This window comes from Lissotriton vulgaris, unplaced genomic scaffold, assembly GCF_964263255.1.
Source record: "Lissotriton vulgaris unplaced genomic scaffold, aLisVul1.2 SCAFFOLD_912, whole genome shotgun sequence".
Classification (NCBI taxonomy): Eukaryota; Metazoa; Chordata; class Amphibia; order Caudata; family Salamandridae; genus Lissotriton; species Lissotriton vulgaris.
Genome location: NW_028247922.1, coordinates 734,734 through 758,194, shown reverse-complemented (window position 1 = coordinate 758,194; position 23,461 = coordinate 734,734). Strand labels below are relative to the sequence as shown.

General features: G+C 43.3%; 1 protein-coding gene across 2 annotated transcripts in view; it reads right to left on the bottom strand.

Moving 5' to 3' along the window:
* SLC38A8 (solute carrier family 38 member 8) overlaps positions 1–23,461 on the bottom strand; it is a 332,753-nt gene that overhangs the window by 89,416 nt on the left and 219,876 nt on the right. For both annotated transcript variants that reach the window (XM_086949847.1, XM_086949848.1), the window contains 2 exons: positions 9,193–9,297; positions 5,784–5,841 (listed from right to left, as the gene is read on the bottom strand). In XM_086949847.1, coding sequence (XP_086805973.1) covers positions 5,784–5,841; positions 9,193–9,297 — 163 coding nt within the window. The remainder of the gene's footprint in view (positions 1–5,783; positions 5,842–9,192; positions 9,298–23,461) is intronic.

Sequence of the window (23,461 nt, the reverse complement as noted above, 5' to 3'; positions counted from 1 at the left end):
AACTATATTTGTGACGAACACAGAATTGCTACTGTTTCTCCTCTTACCTAAAAAATTAAATCTGACCTACTTTGGCTACCTTTTACTTCTTATCTTTCTACACATGCACCTGCATCTTAATTTCAAACTTTCTTTTATGCCTTTTAACTCCTTTTCTTTTCCTCCTCTATCTTTCTTCCTATTTTTTTCTTTCTTCCTCTTCTTACCTTTTCCTCTTTTGAATTTGCTCATGTTTTTCTCTTATATATTAATTGTTATATTTTATTCATAATGTGTTCATTTGACTAATAATGTTTCTCTTTTTCTGAAAACTTAATAAAAAATTATTAAACAAAAAAATAACTTGTAACATGCAGTATGACCCAATAGTACCATTGAGGGGTTCTGGTAACATTATAAACCAGGAGTTCCGAAGACCAAGTGGTTTGTAAACGTCACTAGAACCTCGAGATGTCAGTATAGGACCCCATTAAATGTTACAGGTGTATCCTCAGGAAGATAACTTAAAAAGCTGTTTTCTTCAAAGTGAAAGTAACAATAGGCACTGACTGGAATTAGAATATTTAGATATTGCTTACCTTTCACAAATAAATGGTTAGCAAATCAATGGGCAATTGTGGTAGTCAGTGGATTTAGGCAATTCTGTGACTGCAGTGTTCTCCACATAAACTTTATTTTCTCTATTTCCCACGTAATATGCCACATAATTTGCATGTTTTACCAAAACATATTTTTCTGTCTCCAATTAACCAAAACAAATCGGACTTAAAAAAAAAACAAGCATTTACAATGCAACGGTTTCGCCTTTGCAAAAGTTAGAGCTATTGGCATTGTAAATGACAAACGTTTTATTTATGTGTTATTTTTGAAAACCGATAAATAAATGGCATTGTCATTTACGATGCCAATAGCTTAATCTCTCGCAAATGCGTTTTCTATTGCATTTGCACCCACACACACAGAACCACACAGAACCACACAGAGCCACACACACACACAGAGCCACACGCACCTACCCACCACACAGACCCCCTGCTTTTAAATGATATCAACCCCAACTAACATGCTGTGCCTGGACAATTTATAGGTATAAGCACAGTAGTGACTGAACAAACTCACCTACTCCTTGAATTTCGCGGCTCTTCAATTGACATGGCAGACTGCTACGAAGCTATTTTGTTGTAACCAATCTTGCATCAGCAAATTATGGAAATTGTATGAACAGATAAATGAATAGAAGGCACTAAGAGGCGCATGCCCTCTGCACGGACATTAATGACCACATATCATTAGCTAAAGTCCAATGCTACACAACAGGTCTCTGCAGCACTTTCCTTATTCCCAGGGCTTGTTCTTTCTTTGACGGAACAGTCCACTGTTACCACATATGCGCGAAGGCGCTCTTTTACAATGCATTCTCCAGACCAGGGGCGTGGCTATCATAGGTGCAGCAGAACCGACGGAAAACTCTTTATTGCTGTATTTTACTAATCGTCTAGCAGGAAGAGGTCAATTTGCCTCGCTTGCACCCGAACTCCTTGCACCCTACGCCATTGCACCTGACCTACGTTTGTAGGTGCGATTTGACAGCGCATCTAATGCCATTCCTTATGGCATAACCAGAAAATGAGCTTTAGGAAGCAGCATTAAGAGGGGCTTAGGCTCCACCTACATGTTGATCGTCTTTTATTTTGGTTTTTTTGTTGGGCGTGAGGGCAGAAGGAGTGCAGGATGGAACTTAAGCTTAAACTACTGGGCCGCGGGCACGGCACTGGAGGCCCGTTGTGGCCGCGGTCGCCTTTATAATTTATTTGGGGACACCGGACACTGTTCTCAAAAATGGTGCTGCCTGGAGTGGACCCCCACACCTAGCTACAATCACCCTGCCAATGTCCACAAAATGAAGCTTCGACCTCACAGCATCATTTATAATACTTTTCATCTTAAATCCAAATAGTCCATTCATACAGAAAGAAAACACATTTGCTGAAAGAGGTTTAAAAACAGATGCATAATAAATGTAACGAATACATAACATGGCTTGACGTTCTGTTCTCGCGGTGTGTGTCTCCCTTAAAAGCCAGATTCAGCATTATCCTGCCTGACGAAGCACGCGGTAATCTGCAGCGGGACCTCTGCACAAGCCAGCCTGAGGTCAGCAAACACTGTCGCTGGCCGAGCAGCAACAGGGGGTTTTCCACTATCTCTGCGCCTGCAGACTGGAACTATTCAAGGGTCAAACCAGAAGACTGTTATACAACACCCCACCCCTTTACTCAGTTTAACACGAACTAACCGTCCTGGCAGGACGCGGTATTTATCGTTTCACTCTTTCTGTCATCTGTCATTTCATTAAGCAGAAACGAAACGGAAAATAGATTCTGGTCTTTCCTGGTTGAAGCGAGGCAAACGTGAGAACTCATTACTACAATGTTTTCTTAATATGTCAGTAAAGGTAACTCGGGGCAGCCATGAGTGCAGCCCCTGTTAATGTTGTTTTGTAGCGAAGTGCGAGGCATGGACCCTGCCCTCAGTGACAGGGCACCTTTACTCAGGGCAAAAGTCCTATAAATAAGTCAGGTCCCGGGCCGGCAACCAATCACAGCGCGGCCAAGGGGAATGACGTCACGGGGGTGTCCCGGGCCGGCAGTAGGCAGACAATCACAGCGCGGCCCGGGACACACGGCAACAAGGGGGGCGGGACTTAAAAAAAGACAGAAACGCCCCCGAATCGCATTCCGACGGGGAAATAGTGACTGACAGCCAATCTCTTCCAATGGCTAGCCTCCATTTATGGAGCTAGCCAATGGAAGACAGAGGCGGGACGAAGCCCCATACAGTAGGACATAAGATTTCGCCCTGGGCGGAGCACCTGCTTCGCAGTGCTACGGCCAGGGCGAAACCTAAAAAGAGGTGCGAGGGGCCAGAGTGAATACTTTTAAACTCATAGGGCCTCTTGCAGGGGAACAGCATACTTTCTGAAATTCCCCAATTTCATTTTAGTATGAGATCTGTAAGGCATCAGTAATTTGGGGACCCCCTCATTACGGTGCTTTAAGGACATCATACTAAAATAACGGATGGTCCGTGAACTTTACGGACGGTTGGTCACCCTAGGGAGAATGCCTGGGCGACGGGAGGTAAACACCGATCAGTGCACAAACAGAAGGGCTTTGTGCTTTATAAAACTCATCGAAATAACATATGCAAAGAAAACGCTGGGAAATCTAAACTTAGTCCTCCGATTGCTCATCACTGGACTGACTTTCCAAGAAGCGCTTCCCTGTTGGCACTCAAGTCATAAATAACTAACCCACGCACAAGTCATTAGAAGGATTAGAAGCGCAGGTTTGTTTGCAAAGACAGCTCTTCTGGAAGAAAGATTTACAAAAGGGGGTGGTGATGAACAGAGTGTCTGAATTGAGCAGAAGAAAGGGCATTTGTTACTTGTGCAATGCCAGCAGCTGGCGAAGTGGCGGCACATGGGAAGTTCTAAGCATTACCCAGATGTTTTATGAGGTTGGAGCAGTGGCATAGCATGCAATCAAAAAACACAGTGAACCACGTGAAGCAGGCAGGGAACAAATACTATAAAAAGAAATGGGGGGACTGACAATATGCAAATGACCTCATGACGTCACGTGCTGAACGTGTCCTGGTGTCTGAAAATTACACCGGGACACGTTAAGCGTTATTCTGTGGGGTCCAGCTTCTTGGCAGGGGGGACGGCGTCCACCCTGTGAAAAGAGTGGGGGACGCCCTGTACCTGCGTGTACCCCCGACTCGAGCCCTGTAAACAGGCATGCACCATTCATGAAACCCTTAGAGAGCCCAATAATTTGCATGTAATCTTTTGCTCCAAAGATCACTGCACTTCCATTTAGGCCTTGGTTATTAACAACTGTTGTCCATAAACATTCAGTTAAAAAACATATGTTTATTTAGATCTTGGTCTTTTAAACAAGAATTCTTAAAGTAAAATACCAACACAATGATAAATAAATCTCAGTGTAACTAAGTTTCTTTTTTTTATTTCAGTAATTTTTTATTATTGAAAATAAGACATATATACAAGGTACAGAGTAAAACATATGGGGGATGGGAAAAATAAACTAAGTTTCAAACTCATTCTATCCAGCCAATAAAACCTACATTCTCTAAAATCATCCTGAACAGTAAAACAACGATATCGCACAACTCAATATGGCGGTCTTAATTTATCATTAAAAAAATGTAAGTTAAAAAATGTTTTTAAGAAACGACCTATGGAACAAGCCACATCCAGAAAATCTCATTTTTATAAAAGTAGGTTCAAAAAAAGGACTTCAGTTGAGGAGAGAACCACAAACAACCAACTAGAATGTAGTTTAGAGCTCACTTCATGACACCACACTTGCAAATTCTACCTTCACCTAACAGAGCATCTCCTCTTTGACATCTGGACTTGATTTAACCCTTATCTAAACCTTATCTAAATCTAGTGAGGCTTCCCACGCATCTTGATATTTGGGAATCCCTCTAGGTATGGGAAGGTCTCGTCTACCATCCATGAGTTAATCAAGTAGGAGACAAATTGTTTATTCCCTAAATACTCAAGATCCACATATTGATACTGACTGGCTGCCTCGAGAACACAATTTTGTGAAAATGGCGTCTTGTGCAGCTAGTTTTTTTTTTGTTTGTTTTTTTAATAGCTCTTCACCACAAATGTTCATATTCACTATATACACATTGACATCCGCAAGTAGGACAAAACAGACACATACTAAGGTGTGTAATGAGAATTGTAAGGTGTATAATAATGAGACCAATGAGCAACCTTGTAGCGGTAGCAACATAGTTTATCAATCATACATACAAACAGGGTGGAATGCTTAACATCACTCTGGGAAGCATTCCAACCTATCGTTGTTAGCCTAATGGCCCACTCTAGACAGGGTCCCGCCTTATATAAATCAGTTCTGCCCTGTTACTCATGGGAACAGCCTACCCTGCACGGCCAGGTGAACACCGTCCCAGAAGGGAACACAACCTAGCTCAGACAGATTTTGGCCTTGTCATAGCTTGGATCCTGTGGGTACAGAGAGCAAGGGAGCCATGTCTGGGCAGACAACTGGGCACTAGGAGCATTACATCTAGCTCACATAAGGTGATGTACGAATGTTGCTGACCATATCCCATTCCCTCCCAGCCGCTTCATCCTTTCTGGAGTCAGACTCATGTTTCATTCTTGTAAGAAAGTGATAGAGGTCACCGATGCAGCTATACTTTACACACTTCCCCCCCCTTTAGAGTTGCAATGTGCTAGGGAGACAAACAATTGAAGTCACCAGTGTGCTCACTACGAATATTCTAAGTATTTTTATAAATACAGATGTGAGGGGACTGTGTTGATGCAGACCTAGTACCTAACCCGTCCCGGTCCCTAGTTCACCCTTTATCAATGAGAATAAAATCCATAGTTTTATTGATTAACATCATATCCATCTTGTCCATGTTGTATTAACAACATGGACAAGTTTCCTAGTCGGAGATATGCAGTTTTATATGTGTGGCCATTTCTAAAACTTTCGGGTGAAGGTTGTGACAAAACATGTTTTGCAGCTAAAGACAGTAAAGTGGCAAAGCTGTGGCTTTCCAATGGCTATCTATTGAGCAAAGTGAGATACTGCAATACACAAATACATAAAAATGAAACCTTGGCCAAGCCATTGCTGGCATCAGAAATTGGATTAATGCATAAAATTCAATACACTGTATAAAAAAAGGAAGGTGCAATTTACCTGAAATCCGAAGCAGATTGTCGGGACAACACTGAATATGGAAGCCAAGGAAGAAGCACTGCATGATGGGAAAAAAGTGAACAATGATAATTTAGGAAGAAAAGGCAACATTGCACATATTGATCTTTGGCTGTGGACTAGTGTGCAACATATCAGAGAAGGAGCAGTTGTCGGATCTGCGAGGGCGCCTAAGGTTAAGTAATTCGATTTTATGGTTAAGATATAAGACTTTGGGGGGAGGTAATGAACCAGTAAATTGCTCACACATTAGTGTTAACCCAGAAATGTTAGATCGGTTGAAATTGAAATCAGTTCAATATCTTTAGGGGTTAAATATGTAATCAGAAAGTCAAGATACTACTCCCAGGTTAAATTTAAAAGTGTGCGACCGAGTCAAACATTTATAAAAATGCAATTGAACCATTATGACATTTCCTGAAAGCCCAGAGCCTCCTTTTCAATACTGAAATATTAACCTTTTGGCCTTTACCGTCTCATAAATTTGATCCGAATTACAGCCATTTAGAAGGAAATCCTGCTATGGCAAGGTCATGCATGATCCTCATCAAAAAGTATCTCAAATATTGTACAAAAAGTATAGGGTCAAAAACACAATTCATTGCATCAAAACAGAAAAGCCCAAGGATTGCTGAGCGTCCAGACCCCATGACCATGAAGATGGCCGACCACCTGCATCAGGTGACTGAGGACCGGGGGATCAACCCGTAAGGCTGGACAGGCCTTTTATTGCGCCGGACATTTCCCCAGTGGGCTGGAGCCCTTGGAGGCTGGTTTTGAAAGCCAGGGACCACTTCAGGCGCCTCTGTCCCTTCCTCAGAACCCCGAGATTAATTGCGGCAGGAACAGGGAGGCTTAGAGAAGAAGAAAAAAAATAAGATGGTGGGAGGAAGATGGAAGGTGGAGAGAAAGCGACCAGAGGAGAAAAGCAAAGAAACTTATCGGGAGGAGGGATGAGAGGGTTGAAAGGAGGGCAGGAGACATTGAGGTGGGAGAAAGGGAGGGCAGAAAAGAGGGGAGGGGTTGTATCGATGGAGTGCAAGGAGGTGCCAAACACCAGCACAAATTAAGCACTGGTTAGGCTTTATGGCTCTAATTGTACTGGCCTCCCAGAGTTGTATTGGCATGGATTGACGATTATTTCATGCTATATTGGTAGCCATGTGAAGAAAGTGTACTGAGCCTCAATTCTAACATCCGGTTTGAGTCCTCAATCTATTTAGGAAATGTAAATAAAAGTAATGCAGTCTTCCCAGTACTTTAAATGACAGGAAGGGTCAGGTACTGACGTGAGAGAGTGTGAGAGAACAGCAGCACTTCTCAGCAGAGGTGCAATACTTTTAGTTGAGGAGTACTTCTCTGCAGGAAAACAGGTACACCCCGAGACACGGAGTACCCGTACAACTATATTCCAATTCGAAGCATTGCCCGCTGCAGCCATACTATGGCAACGCAGCTATGGGCTCATCACCAAAGCAATAGGCACAGGTAAACTATGCTGGGGTCGGTAAATTCAGCTTGTAGGTGTGCCTACATTTTTGAGGGCCTCAAACACCATTAGCAAGGATGACCCCAGAAGCTATGCAAAAAGGTCACAACGCCTTGCCTCCCTTGGTGAGACACCAGTCTCAATTACTGATGTTCTTTATCTCCCCATATAATACCTATCCCAATCCCATCTTCTTGGAAACGTCAGCAATTCACAAAAGTCCATGCACTAGAGACACACATTTAGAATGGGAAATGCATTAAGAGCTACAGTGACCATATGGTCTGGTAATAGCCCTTTTTCCCCATCACGTTCTCCTTCTATTCATATTTCAGAATATTGGGCTTTGGGTTTTAGGATTGAGATAAGAAACTCACAAATGGTGATGGGAGGATGCTTGCAATTGGTCTACCCACTGCTAAGTACTCTGGTAACATTCCAACCCATCGTCGTTTTGACCACCACGCCACCTCAGATTATACCCAGCTATATGTAAATCAGTCTTGATAAAGCTCCAGTAGGAACACGGCAGAACCAAACTACACCGACCCGACTGAGGAGCCCCAATCATGGCAAAACTGCAAATGTCCTGGTTCAGAGAGGACCTCGTCCGGCAGTTTTGGCTGCATTGTTGCTTTTGGTGCAGGCTCAAGACGGATTTGCATATTGCTGGGTCTAATCTAAGGTGGCATGGTGGACAAAAGAACAATGGGTGGGATGCCACCCAGAGCGATTGGCAGTCGTTAGGCAAATTGCAAGCACCCCTCCCATCACCTTTAGTGTGTTTTTAGGCGCAAAACACGAAATTGCCATCAGGGAGGCTGCCGCTTATAGGTCAGGTCATAAATTTCACAAAATATATGAATAGTAATAATGGCCAAAAACTTAAGTTGTGGTGGGCAGTCAATTTCTTACTCGTTTACATTGCTTATTTTTTTCTTTTCTGGGGATGCGTACAACCAACATTCAAATACACTTAAATTGCAGTAAAAAGTTGAAAATGTGAATGAGTGGCCTAATATCATTGGTTACATCAGCTGAAATGCGAAAAAGCATAGGCAGTAATTCAGCAAAATGCACTGGACAGCAGGAGTGGCAGACTGCACCCTTTGACCAGTAATTAGAGATGCCAGAGACGAAATCAAGCCCCCAAAGGATGCAGCTGAATCTAGTGAGGCCTGGACATGGCACTCCATCTAATTAGACCTGGATTCAGACCAGAAGACTTCATCATTTCACTGACACATCATTGCACTCTCCCCCATATGCACTCCGACACAAATAGGTCAGAGCTACAACAAGATAGTATGCAGGGCTTTATAAAAACTGCAACATAAATACAATCGCAAGTCTGACTAGCCCCATCCCTACCCCCACGTCAGCACCATATTTGCACTTGAGGGAATGAGGAAAGGAAGAAAAAAAAGGAAACTACCATAAGCTAAGGCTGCTTAAAGATTCCTCTTTTCCATTCTGGTCCTGGTACTGCCTTCATGTCGACAGACGCCGACAACAACGTTGTCGCCACAGGCACCAAAGAGCAAGCCAGGGATAGCAGTGGTTTCCCAAGAACACCTCTAATTGGAGGTCCATGTGTAAAATATGGAGAAAAAAAAAGACACTCACCTAAAAGCAGACCTCCCCCAGATGTGTGCTGGGAGGAGCTTCATAAAAACAGAGTTGGGACCACTTAGAATAATTTGAGGGCTCCCTTTACAGTTTCAAATCCTGTGAGGATACCAACAAGACTTCCAGAATAGTATATTCATTCAGAAGTCTCAGAGAAATCATCTTTCAGGAGTAATAATGTGATAGCCCTCTGATCAGATCATGAATTAATACATCTTGCAATTAACACACAATAACAAAAGTACAAGACAAGCCAGTTGAGAAGAGACCTACCTTGAGGAATTATGGTGGTCCCGGAAGACTGGGTGCTCGTTCATTAGGTAATATTTGATCACAACAACCACCGCCAAATAGCAAGCTGAGAAGGTACCTAGAATGCTAAAAGCAAAAGGTAGTGGCGGTCAGAGGTCGAGCGGAACCATTGATGCTGAGCTCCATTGTCAATAAATTCACTCCCAGCTTGTTTGTACAAAAAGTGCATTCTAGATACCCCGCCACACCTCTGGTTCATAAACAAGAGGGACAAATGGCCACAATCTGGATTACAGGCAGTAGTGAAATTTACCATCTGCATGCTGAACTGGGGCTGGTAAGGTAGAATGTGCAAATGTTTGCCTCCTCTGAGGACAGGGGTCGCAGAGGGAGTGACAGGAGTCGCAGGGAGCAAGCGAGAGATCACAGCTGCGACCAGACTTCACACAAATTATGTCCAGGTTTGTAGCCCCCACCTCATCCACATTATGGGCCCTGGTTCCAGGTACATTTGGTGGTTAGCAAAAAATTAAAGACAGCTGACAACTGTAACCACTTCCACAAGAAATACTTCAATACATGGATGAAAATCAAAATGGATACTAGAAAACAGGTAAAATGTGCAAGTCCCCAATTTCCAATGAAACAGAAAGGATTTCTGTTAACTTCTACATTTTTATGCATAAAACGTATAGTATACAATAGTGCGAGACTTCAAACTAAACAAAATGCTTCACCTACTGTATTTATTACAAAATGTATATAGTGCAAACTAGACCAACAGAATTGACTGTGCTTTAGAAATATCAGTGATCAGTGGCATAGTTTTACACAAAATATGATATATACAAGCAAAATGTAAACAAAACATTCACATAAAAATTATTAAGTATACTTGAGGGAGAGAGTTTAGTTGGACAACAGTGATGTCAATTTTTCATACAGTTGGCCCACGCAGGACTCGTGTGGACGGCTCCTCAGGAGATAAATAGTGATGGAGTAGTAGTTCCTGCTTAAAAGTTCAAGTTTAAGGAATAACACTCCATATCCGGGGTGCATTTCTCAAGAGGTGTTTCAGAGTCTGTTTTGTTGAAGGCCCAATCTCTGGCAGCAAGTTGCCCGAGAGTGCATGTAACATGAGCTTTGGATGCAATATAGGCTACTTTGTAGTAGCTTCGAGCTCCTATTTAGCCTATTGAATTATATCAACAGGAGAGAGATGGGAACGTCGTAATCAAAGGGATAAACGTTACTGGGGCTTGTTCTATTCACTATGGGTATTTTCAATATGGCAAAGCCTTCAGCGACAAAAAAGTTGAACTCGTAGGGCTGGGGATGGGAGAGGGAAGTGTACTATGGTAATCCTAGTGTTCTTTCACATCTAACACTAAAATACAGTTTTAGGCCGCCTCTGTACCCTGAAGAAACTCAGAGACTGGCGTCTGATAGAACAAAGCTGCATTTTCAGCAACCAGACAGATAATCGCAAATAAGTGGTTTGGCATTCTGTTTCCCTCCTTTAAAGTGAGTCCCAGGTATTACATGCAAACCTTCTGCCAAAGTATAACATTGGTCATAGGCCCCTTTGTTACTTGCGCTGTGGTGTTTCTTGCCAGCAAGCACCGTTATTGTTTTTGGGGTGTCCTCCGTCTCAGAAGGAGCTAGAGCAGTCTGTTTCATGTGTGTGCTTTCCTATTTTATTTGCCCTAATTTGCGTCCTATAAATAAAACAAACATCTAATACTTTTCAGGAGATTGAAAGATTTAGCTGTAAATGGGCGTCTTGCTGGAGTGCAGAAACTTTAGCCACAATCTGAGATCCAAGCCCCCTACCTGCTCCTGAAGGAATCCTGGCTACTCTCCTACTCTATACCATTGAAGTCAAGCATTCAAATGGAGTAACTAGATTATTCCACTGGAGTGCATTAGCATCAGAGGCTGGGGGCAGCAGTGATAAGTTATGGCTCCAATCACGAATACACCCTAGTAACAACATATCACCCTAAGACCAAGACTTAATGACTCACAACTGGTCAGCCACAAAAAACAAACATTATAGAGTAATGGAGAGAAAGAAAGCATTTTAGGTGGTAAGTTTAACCAGACCGAATCTTCTGTTGAAGCAACACCAAATTTAGATTAGGCAAAATACTCAGGTTCAAATAACTTGGGGCCTGATTAGGATGGCCGCCTGCCACCCTAATGGAAATGGGGATCGCCCGACAGTGTCGGGTGCCACAGGCCAAATTACAATGAGACTGCCATGGTGGTGGTCACATTGTACAGGTTTTCCCATTGCGGCATGTGCTGCTGGCGGCAGCACCCACCACAATGGAAAAAAGGGATGTGTAACAAATCCCTGTAGTACGTGACGGGCACCATGCAGTGACTGTCACTTGGTACATGAATCAGTTGCCCTCCACACCCAAAGAAAACATCCCAGGGTGAAGGGGGCCCAATACGGGCCCCCAATGTCAATCCCCACCAGCTTTTCCATGGCAGGTGAACCGCCAAGGAAAGGCTGGCAGTGAGGGACCATCCTAATCCCTACGGCAGTGCCTGGTAGGCACCGCCACCATTCTAGGGATTGGGAGGCCCTCCGCAGCACCGGCGGGCTCAAGGAGCCCATCCGATGCGTGGCGGCCAGGCTTTCTGCCCACCTGCACACCACCTGCCATCATCATCTTGCAGGCGGAACAGCTGCTTATGATAGTGGGGAGAGCGCCACCAACAGCCTGCGGGTGGCAGTCTACCCGCAGTCCTAATCAGCCCCATAGTGCCTAGAATGAAATATAAATGAGGGTAGAGAGCAAAAGTGTATCAGCAGTTATAAACCAAGCCAAAAAGTAAAAGAAAGGCCAGACGGCTGGATACCAGCTCGCTTTTCTAAAGAGAGTGAAGCCATATCTTCCTGCTGTTCAAGCGGTCTTATCATCACATCTGGATCGTGGGAACACCCTTCTCCATGGACTCAGAGTCCACACTAGCACCCATTACTGCCTTCCACCACGCCTCCGAATGGCTCAACCGGGGACTGAAAACATTGTCACATCAACCCCATTCTGATGGAACGCCTTTGGCCCTTTACCAGCCTTCATCATCTTTAAAACCAATTGAATCATTTACAAAGGAATCGCGGCCAGCACTCTTGCTCAACTTGGAGACAAGCTCACCATCTGTGGTGGTTCCCAGAACACCTACAGCATCAGACTGCAGGCTAAGAGGAAAAAAGAAAAAAGAAAAAAAAAAAAAAAAGACAGGTCTTATCCATATATACATTCAGAATGTGGAAGAACATCCCCATGTCCATCAAGACCACACCAATGCTGCTCCAACTTAGGAAAGAGTGGAGACCGGACCTCTTTGAAATATGCGACACAGTGCATTAACAGTCCACAGACCAGCTACTACACCTCTCACTCGTTCATTTGACGCTTCTGTCTGGCTTTCGGCTCGGATTGATTAATAGAAGTACCACATACGTGCATACAGCCCTGCTGCCAAACTACTGCTGCGGCCATTTTGCCATCCGTAGCGAATGACGTCACAGTAGGTCTCAAAACCCAGGCAGACCACATCAAAGGACCATTCTGTACTGCCGTTTGTTGGTGGCGCTAAGAGACGTAGGACCTGGGTAAAGAGATTTTTTTTCTACACTGGGTGACTCCTTTAAAGAGAGTCCCTATATCCCTCCGCGTGCCTATTTAAGTATTTGCATATACGATTTGTCAAGTATTTAAATGGACAGCAGCTTTATCAATACATTATGTGAACAGTGATGGCTGCAGCATTTTTATGCGACAACTGAAACCCTCTCACAGAACGTGAAGCGGGTTTCCAGACAGTGGCTAATCAGTGCATACTTCGGCGCTGGAGTCCCAGTTTCTTATCCTTCGGTAATAAAAGATGAGGTTCCCGAATGATGGAACTCGCACCGCTATAATTAATGACTTCGCAACCACCATCAGTAAATGGCAAATGTAATTATCATCTGAGAGAAATTCATTTTAATCAAATTCGCAGTAACAAGCGGCATTTATATTCATGGGGCCAGAACAAACCAGTGCATTAGGGAGCCTGCCACACTCCGCGAATAACGCGAGCTGATTTATTTATCTAAATTACACGATTAATGGCCTGCATCATTATGCGCAGTGAAGGAACAAACAAATGATTGGAAGTGCCGCAGAGGAGGCCCCGAAGCTGGAACCCTTTTCTTCGATAGAAGTAGCTGGAGACCTGGATATCTGAGATGGAAAAGTGCATTGAACAAAAGAGCCTCGACGCCAGACAACAGGCCTGCTTGCACTTCAAAAGCTCCGGGTAACCCTCTGATGGGCTAGACTTGGGTATTTGCAAGAAGCAGCGCCATTTTGGGCATGGGAGGGAAGGGAGGGTTTCCAACCGAGTCCTTCAGGACAATGCTGAGAGACTAGAGGTAGGGCACCCCTCTCAATCGACTAGAGCTACAGGCCTCGGAACTGGGAACCACGTACTAATCCTGGCTCAACATCCTGTGATTCTGGGCAAATCGCAATGTCGCCAAGCCCAAACACAAATCAACTCTGGTTCTCTTGTAAAAATTGCCAGTGTCCTTGGGCCAAATTCGAACTATGTGAAAATACAATTAAAAAAAACAAAAAAAAACCTAGAATGGGTCACAGATTAGATTACTGTTGATCCAAGGTTCAACAAGCCTATTTAGTAAATTTCGATCAAAAACTAAAATTCCTAAAACGGCAATTCAGTGATTCCAATTTAATTGCGCCGTAGGCGTCTACTGAAAGGATTACCATGAGGCCAGTGGTTGCAATCTTATGGCAAGGAGTTTTTGCCGTGAACGGGAGACCCAATTGATGATTAATGCCAAAGAGCTAGAAATATGAAACCTTCCTACTGGGGGATAGTGGAGGCTTTTGGCCAAACACTGACATAATGCAATAATCCAGGAATGCTTTTCAGTGGAGAACTTGCACCAACTTCCACCAAAAATGTAGTGTAGTCCAGGGCCGGCTTTAGGGCGAGGCAACTAGTGCAGCCGCACTGTGTGCTGAATTGGAAGGGGGCAAAGTCCCAAAAAAAGGTTGAGGGCACAACAGTAATGTCTTTTCACCAATCTGCCTCTTTGCTATAGAATGTCTAAATGATGCTCTGTTTAGGCTAATCAAGACCTCCTGATTTTATTAAAATTACACACGTTATATTCTTTTGTACAGAGGGCTTTCAGCAAGCCCTTGCTATCCTATCCGTTAGTCTGTTGAGTCATCCACATTTTTCTTCTACCCAATACAGTGTACGGAATGTGTAATGAGTTGGCCACTTCAGCCATTGGCTAATTTAGTTCTAAGTAACACCAATTCTACTTGTTCACGAGGAGCTCATCTGCACACAGAGCAGTTACCATCATTGCCAGGGGGTATTGCAAGTTTATTTTTTGAGAACAAAAACATTTTTGCATTAGCAATTCAATATTTGCGAGGGCCCGAAACAATCCAACAATAACGTTTTTGAAAAACCATGTTAAGACAAGCATTGACAAAGCCATAATGCTGGAAGCCTAGGCTAGGCTAGACCCATTAGCCTCGTCAATGGTCGCTTTTTAAATTTTACTAACATTTAGCAAAGCAGTTCATATAAAGATCTTCTTTACACACCATATTGAATGTGAGACAAATGGAGTCCACCCAAACCTAGATAGCATTACAATTGCTGGTTAAGGGTGTTCACATCCACAGAAAGGTGTCCTGAATTGTACCTAGTCTACATGGACAGGACCCATCCATCCCCACCACCCACAATATCACAAGATTTCATATACAGGTTTCCTTTTTTGTGTAGGGGGGGGGGGGGGGGGGGAGGAGAACTGGAGTCTTCTTCTAGTCCCAAAGGAATGCCTCAAGGTGCTGCCGCGGAGGTTGGAGAAGATTTAGACCTGGCCCATTGATATAACTCCAAAGAAAGGTGTTGTCCAGAGATTTCCATTTTTTATTTGTGTTTTTGTATCATTATAGAAGTAATTTAGTTAGCATGGGTAGACACTGCTAATCCGGGCCAAATTTTTCAGGTCAAAATTTTTAAAAATGGGGGGGGGTTTGTTGCAGTGATTACGTAATATTTCAGGAACCATGAAACCTATATACTTAATCTTGGTGTCCAAATATAGGTTTTAGGGGTCATGTAGTCGGAGACCGAAAATAACTCCCCATAGCAACCCTTCTGCCATTTTCCAAAATGGTGGCTTAAAAGGATGAGTTTTAGTCATCATGTTGGTAATTTATGTTAATATTGTTTTTGTTTCAAGTTTTCCATGGATTCAAATTCGCAAACATGAGCGAAACAGGTGGTAGCAGAGGATCTTTATCTCCTGACAGTGTTGCAAACTACAAAATCTGAAGACTTCAACAAAGAAAAATGTGTTATATGGCAAACTAATCCAAAATAAAAGGTAACATCGACTGTGGGTGGACAGAAGAGAGTTCGAGATGCTGCAGAAATACGTCAAGACGAAGCTCAAAAACATCGAAACTGATGAGTGAAGAGGATCAAATATTTTATCATTGTAACATCAATTTTATATTATAGAAAAAATCCAGGAAAAAAAAATAGTCAAAAAAATAGCAGAAACCAGTAATTCCCAACAGGAATCCAAGTCTTCTGAGAAAGCAATGAAAATCACCCAATGCCCATCCACTTAGAAGATCAACGGCTCCACATCCACCTCCAACAACTTATCAAAAAGCATGGGATCTTCAATATGTCATCTGCGGTTTAGTCAGAACAAGGGCCAAAGGATTTGACCAAAGTACAGAATATGTGAGTCTCAAAGGACAAACACATTTCTATCTGCAGCTATTTTCTTCCAAGTTAATGTTTTCAGCCGCGTAGGTGATTTTAACAGTAACGTATGTATTTGCAGACAATTTGTATGCCCACATGGCAGCTGTATCATCTTTGGGCAATGGAAGACCCCCAGGGGGACTTACAACTTGGATGTCGACTACTGTAGAGGTGGTGTTGAGAAAGGTTAAGATGGATTCCCCAGAATTATTGTGGGTTTGTCTTTCCATTCTTCTTGGCAGTACTTTCTATTTCTATAATATCTATTGTAGGCCTGCTGCAAACAACAAAAAGCCTATTGTTCTGAAGCATTTAAACGCTCATTTAGCCTCATTTTCCACTAGTGCCAGGGAAATTGAAGGGGGCAACTTTGTCAATTTCAGCCTATAAGTATAGGGTCCCCGTCCCGACTGACCATTTAGGATGAACTATGGTCTCTTCCAGTTTTGGAGATTGTGTCAATTAGGAAAAGGACAGCAACTGCAATAAAAAAACAATGCGTTGGTCTTAAACCAGGAGCTGCGAGCCTGCAATGGCAGATAATTTTCTGACATGGCAGGGTAGCATACCTTCAACTGGAACCAAATCAACCAGCGTAATAGATTATTTCTTGCTAGATCTCAAATTATGGACATATTTTAAGTAAACACCTCGGCCATTAAGAGATTACAGGTTGTACAAAACACTGCTGCTCGCCTTACAGTGGATGCACCAGCTAGAACATCTTCAGCACCTCTCCTGAATCAGCTACACTGGCTCCCTATTATAAAAAGAATACAGTTTAAAATAGGATGCATTATTCACAAAGCCCTTAGAGGGCTAGGGCCGATGTATCTGACCCACAAATTGACCCCCTATTCTCCTATGTGCTCTCTCAGATCTAGCTCAGAGCTACCAATTACTGTTCCTAGGATCAAAAAAGCACGTAGTGGAGCCAAAGCATTTTCCTACCAGGCCCCTATGTTTTGGAACCACCTGCCTTTACTTCAACGTACTTGCTCCAATCTGATAATTTAGAAAAATGTTAAAAACATATCTTTTCATTATGCTTTGGTACTGCTATGATGTTTAGTCCCAAGCCCCGAGATACCCTCATGGGCGATTCAGCGCTATACAAACCAATAAACAAATAAACATGGTTTTACCCCGGCAAGACAGTGACCACAATGCCTGGTCTCGACCACAATGCCTGGTCTTTTAAATTAAGACTAAATGTTAAAGGTTCAACGGATATCTCTAGAGAGCCACTGGACAGAAGATTGAGAGATTCCAGTAAAAAGTTCAGGGTCAAATGGAGTAGTGTGTAGAAATATCAGATGACCCAGACCAGATCTATAGAGCGGTGGGTGACTGGATGGAGGGAGTGGTGTTAACTCAAATGGGGGAATACAGCATATCAGTGGGGAGAATAGCTGACATCTACCAAGGGATGTTTGAAAAACTAAAGCCGGTTCTAAATTGAGGCTAGGTAAGCAGGAGAGAGACAGCAACTTTTGTCTTGGTATAACAATTAGTGTGGAGTGGCAAAATCTAATCAAGTTCTAGCCCTAAGCAAGCGATAAGGGGCCCCAATTCAGTCAGCAAGGGGTGCCCAGAAACAGGCTTTTAATATAGCTAGAAAAGAGTTCGAATGAGGAAGGTGAGAAGAGCCTCTAATCTCCTGCCAAGCAAAAAGATCAACTTTTCATTTAGAATTTAATGTCCTTTGGTTCCAGGGAGGGCACTGTACTATAGCGACTAATATTCCACCCAACGACTGAGTAGCACTTCTCTGATCTGTATGCACTACAGCCGGGTGAAATTGTAACCAGACCAATTAAATCATTGACCACAGGACTTGTAAGACAGACATTTGGTATTTGGGGGATGTTTCCCACAATCTCAGTAATCAGGAATGACCATAGCTTTTCTGAAATATTTGTAGCGGATATAGGTCAGCCATTAAGGGCATTGTTCCCAATAAAGCACCAGGTTAAAAAAAAAATTCTGGGGTACTTGTTCCAAGCTGAGGTCAACATCTTGTGAGCCTACTTTTCACCACTATTCACAGCTTTTCTGCAAGGGGCAACTCTACCCAGACGTAGGTGTGCTGAAGTTTACCCCATTTATAAAAAAAAAGGGCCCTTGTGAATGCCCCATTAACTACAGATCTATTAGTCTTCTCAATAGCTCTCAAAAGCTATTTTTCAGCTTCTTACTTGGTAGACTACAGGATTGGATGACCGATAAACACATGCCATCCCCATTGCAGATGGGATTTGGTGAGGCCACGAGTACAAATCGACCAGGTGTTCAGACTCCTGATGGAATTTTTGGAAACTTGTCACCCTGGGGGGAAGTCGCCTGTAGATCGTATTCATGCATCTCCACTCCACTTTTGATTTAGTCCCTAGGTGAACCTTATGGTGGGTGATGGAGTTGGGGATGCCTAATTATCTACAAGACATTACAGTGAGGCTGCACAACAGTAACTATGCGCAGGTTAGGTGTGGGAAGGTGGGTGGGCTTACAGAGCAATTTCCCGTCAGTAGAGGTGTTAGGCAGAGGTGCGGACTTGCCCCCACGCTATTCTTATGCGACATCAACATCCTTATAAAGCATTTAGATCAGGCTGTTAATGATGTGTATTTCTGCCCTCAAGTTTACTGTCAGGCACCCCATAAGACTCACCTGGGCTTGCGAAGCGATTCTGCAGAGGAGACAGGGACCACTGCCCCTGCTCCTAAACAACCCCCGCAGGGAATAACACCCGTCACGGATTGGATGGATCCAGGGATGGGGGCCAATTAAGCTAGAGGAGTGGCCTTGGTGGATGGGACGTAGGTTAGGGTCTTGGCACAGCTGAGGAGATGAAAGACCAGGTTAGGACGTGGTACTATTCCTGCGCTAGAACACCCCACAACACACATGCAGAAAGGAGCCCCTGTACTTACCAAGACACACTCTGCCGAACCAAGGATGAGGACAGCAACGTAGCGTCCAGGTGCCTTGGAATAGAAATGAACGAAAGCGCTCCTGCGCAAGTGCCACCAAGCATAAACAAACAAAAGAAGGCGCTCCTGCGCGTAAGTGACCAATACTAGGACTCCAGGGTAAGCGCTATAGCGCGGCCCAGTGCATGTTTGAGCATCGCTCCTGCGGCACATGCAATAATTCAGCAGTGTTCCTACGCTTCTTGCGTCAGGTCACTAGTGCGCTCCTGCGCATATGCCAGAAGTAAGGAAAAAAAAACAAGCAATGACTGTCACAGCGCTCCTGCGCTTACTGACAGAATGCAGTAGCGCTCCTGCGTCACTGCCAAATACAGGGCAACTCAAGGGAAGAGAAACAGCAGCGCTCCTACGCGGCTGCCAGGGAAAGGGTTAATCCAGGTCCCAAAGGATAAACGGAACACAGCGCTCTTTGTACTCAGCAACCGGTGCAAGCGACAGTATGAAAGCCCCGCCATGTAGTCTGTGCTCTATGGGCTCGGGGAAGACCAGGCCAGAGCAACACGCTGTTGAAACAAGCGGCCAGCAAAAGTCACGTAACGCATGCAAGTTCGGGAAGGCATTACCGTGACTCGTGGTGCCGTGGTACTTTCAGGAAACAAAGGACAGAACAATCCGCTGCCGTCTGCTGGGCTCAGAAAACAAATCCGGAATCAGAAGCACCGAGCCGGAGGTGCTTCTCTCCTTTATTCGTAGTCCCCCGGAAGTGAAAGGATTGGCCGGAGGACTAGACCGGGACACCACTTCCGGCCAGGAGTATTCCCGTATGTGTGTTGTGGTGCCCGGAACCGCGGAAAACCGCCACATGACATTTACAGACCATACCCTCCAGATCTCCAAATCACCCATGGGCCATCAAACATTGCTGTACCACTTTCAATCGTTTTGCATAGAACTGGCTCTCAAAATAAAACATGGCCAAAACCAATTTATGGTAATAAACCTGGGACGCACATTCAGGGCAAATCTGACTTTGGCAGGAAAACCCCTAGAGAGAGTGCAGACATTCACTTATCTGGGCATTACGTTAACAGAGCAGGCAGGGTGGCAGGTAGACATTATGCAGCGCAGATTAAGACTAGAGAAAATAGCAGAAGTATCACAAAGCTGGCACATAATTCCGTGTTCCAACTGGCACAGCCGGCACTACAGGTCAATTAACACCAAGCCCTGGGGACCACCACATAGGATACCAAATTTTGGGGCTATCTAGACGTTTCTTTGCAAGACCTGGTAGAAAACACATTCATGCAAACAGTGGTTGTCCCTATAAGTACACCTTAATTGCCACTAAGGCTTTAACCTGGTGTTGAAACCCCTTTCAGACTCTTCTGGAGGAGGATCTGGGCCACTCCAGAGCTCCACCCATACCGAGATGGATTAGTAGAAATACTCAGGCTGGTGGGTTGAACATTATACCTTGGATTCAGCATATTAAAGACATGTTGAGGGAGATCAGGCTACCATCATTGTGGAGTGCCCCAAGACAGGCTAGGTAAATTTCCAAGCCTAATATTAAAATTAGTATATTGGCAGCAAAGAGTCCTTAATACACTCAAATACCCGGCACAGCTCTTCGACCGATGCCCCTCTCTTAATTAAAGGCTCATTCACTACAGAAGATTTCATGGAGATCAAAAAACACCCTACACCATTATCTGTTGGCTATGTGGATACCCAGGGCTAAATTTAACAGTTGCATATCGGTTATTCTATTATTGTACGTATACGCATTAAAAAGTGCATTCTTAATGTTCTATTTTATTCCGAACCCATTTCCTCTGCTCACACAACAGTTTTAATGATGTTTTTCTTTGAATTTGCTTTTAGAACATATTTATTGCATTATGATTACTAATGTTTTATTATTGCTAATTTTTGTGCTTTGTGGCCTCTAACCAAAATAAAGTTTGAACGGACATAGGCTCACCTGAATACACAATGAGCTCCCAGCAGCAACATAACCCCCAGCCTTCAGTTAATTTTGCACTCTTTCCAAAAAAAAGTTTGTTGTAAAGTTGCTCTTGAGTGCTGGTTATGGGTTCACATTCAGTGAGATCAGAGAAATCATGGTCAACATTGATGAAACTGTATTGATCCATAAAAATGAAATTAAGATTTTTATGGTGAGAGAGCGCAAATCAAGTAAAATGTAGAAGTGCACCATATTTACAAGCATGTTGCACAAGTCTAGTTAAAAGAACATATAAGAGTGTCGAATTTATAGAGTGCATACATATAAGAGTGTTTAATTAATACAGAGTGCATATATCAGTGTGAAATGCTAATGTAGTAATGTTTAGAGATGTTAGAATGATATTAAATTCCATGTTATGTGACTGTTGCAGAGGAGCATGTAATGCTGCCAAACGTAGAAATGTGTAGGCCTCATGGCAGTTCACTGAGAAAGAAAACGTGCCTTTACAATTTCACATGAGATGGATTACTGTTATAATTCAAAGTAATATTGATCATAGACTGAAAATATATGTTTTATAGAAGTGTTTCCTATAACCAGTGTGTGTAATAAGTTAGACTACTGTTTAGGCTGAGAAATAAAGGTTCATAGAGTGCACAGGCCCGTTTCATGTAATTCTAGTAGGCCTGGAGAGATAAGGTAGTTTCTTTTGATCTGCATGTGCTGGTTAAAATCAGGTCGTGTTAAGCATAAATTGTGGACCATGCTCGAAGGTTTACGACTTGTGAGATAAGCTGGAGGCCGGAATTTGGGGCCCACTTCATGGGTGTCTGTTTGCAGGTGCGAGGGGGTTCCAATCAAGAGAGTGATGAATAGAGTTCTGTTCTGGGAGACAGGCACAGGCCTGGAGGAGGGTTCAGGAATTTCCTGGGGGGTACCGTCTTGCCGGAGAAGAGCCTGAGAAGCAAGGTCAACGCTAACAAGGAGCCCAGAGGAGTATCAGCATGGAAAAAGCCAAAACAGACACCACGTGAGGGGTGTACGTGAAGGGCGTCTCTGAGGGGCGTTTCAACTGTAATTGTGATTTTCTATTAGGGACAGCACCCTTGGGTGGAGTTACAGCAGATGGCCTGAGGAACCTTAGAGAGCGGATGGGTAGGCAGAGAGGGCATGACTGCAATGCACAGATTTACAACAAAGACTAAGGGAAAGTGAGTGATCTTCTTTGGAAGTCACCACGGCTGACACCTTTTTAGGTTAAGATCCTGCTAAGTAGGGATGTCACTTAGTCTAGTGTAGGGACAGTCTAATCTGGATTTTTCTTCCTTTTGTAAATGACGCTCAAGTTACAACTTGTGTCTATTCTTGCAAACTTGCTGATCTTTGAATTAGTCTTGGTGATATTCTTCTGTCGCCTAAGAGCATTTAGAGAATTCATGTTTGTATTGATGCCAGTGTATCTTTTGAACCTTATATTGAGATGTTTGTATCTCCAGTTATCTTTGGCTTTATAATAAAACTTTAAAACTTATTCGTAGTAAGAGGTTCTTCAGAGTTGTGTAAAGTCTTGAACTGATTAACCTAGTAGTGGATTGCTTCTTACTCCATGACAGGTAATAAAGGTTCAGTCGACCTGAGCGGGATCTAGATCTATAGTGATCTGATAAGAGATCAAAAATCCCGCCGTAACAATGGTGAGGATGTACAATAACAAAAGTAGTTTTTGCCAACCTAACAAAGAATGAGCTACCTATGGTGTTCTCAGCTGATGTGGCTTCTGTAAGTTCTTGCTGCCAAAATAAGATTACAGGATGCAGTAAAATCGGAAGGAGACATCCTGAAATATTTAGATTTTAGACTTCATGACAAATTTAGTGAGGCTCCAGAGCTCCCCAAACGTTTTTTACATCATTGTTTAACATCAGCAAAGCAAAACTTTAACAAACTAAAATTCTTGAGTTCGGAACAGAAGCCAACAATATTGATGATTGCTTTAAAGATATGAGCAAAGAAGTGGAAGACAAACACATGCACCGACAAGGCTTATGCTATGCAAATTTATGGTCTTTTACAAATCATTTTGTTATGAATTACATCATGGGAAAAAGAAAACTCTGCTACACATGAAGACTGACCATGCAAAAGTAGAGAGCTAAACACTTCAATGAATAGGATTGGTGTATCAACACCTTATAATGACATTGTACAGAGCATAAACCTGGTAGCAGCTCATGTTGTAAAATCTTGTGAATCCGACAGCACACCACTTCCAAGTCACATTACCAGGAAGGGATTTAAAATTGCTGCTCTTGATAATTTTTATTTTGAAGTCAGTTCTTTTTTGTCTGGAACATCCAGTCCACATAAAACTGCCATTGTGCTTTTTGTAGACTGACAATGAAATAGCTGGCATAAATAAACAAAACTACAAACTGATAACCCAACTGTCTTGCCAACGTGTGCAAAATCACTACAAGTCATCAACACGTCCCAGTATACAAGAAAGTTTCAAAGTGGCGGAGGACATGTATCTTCTACCTCATGC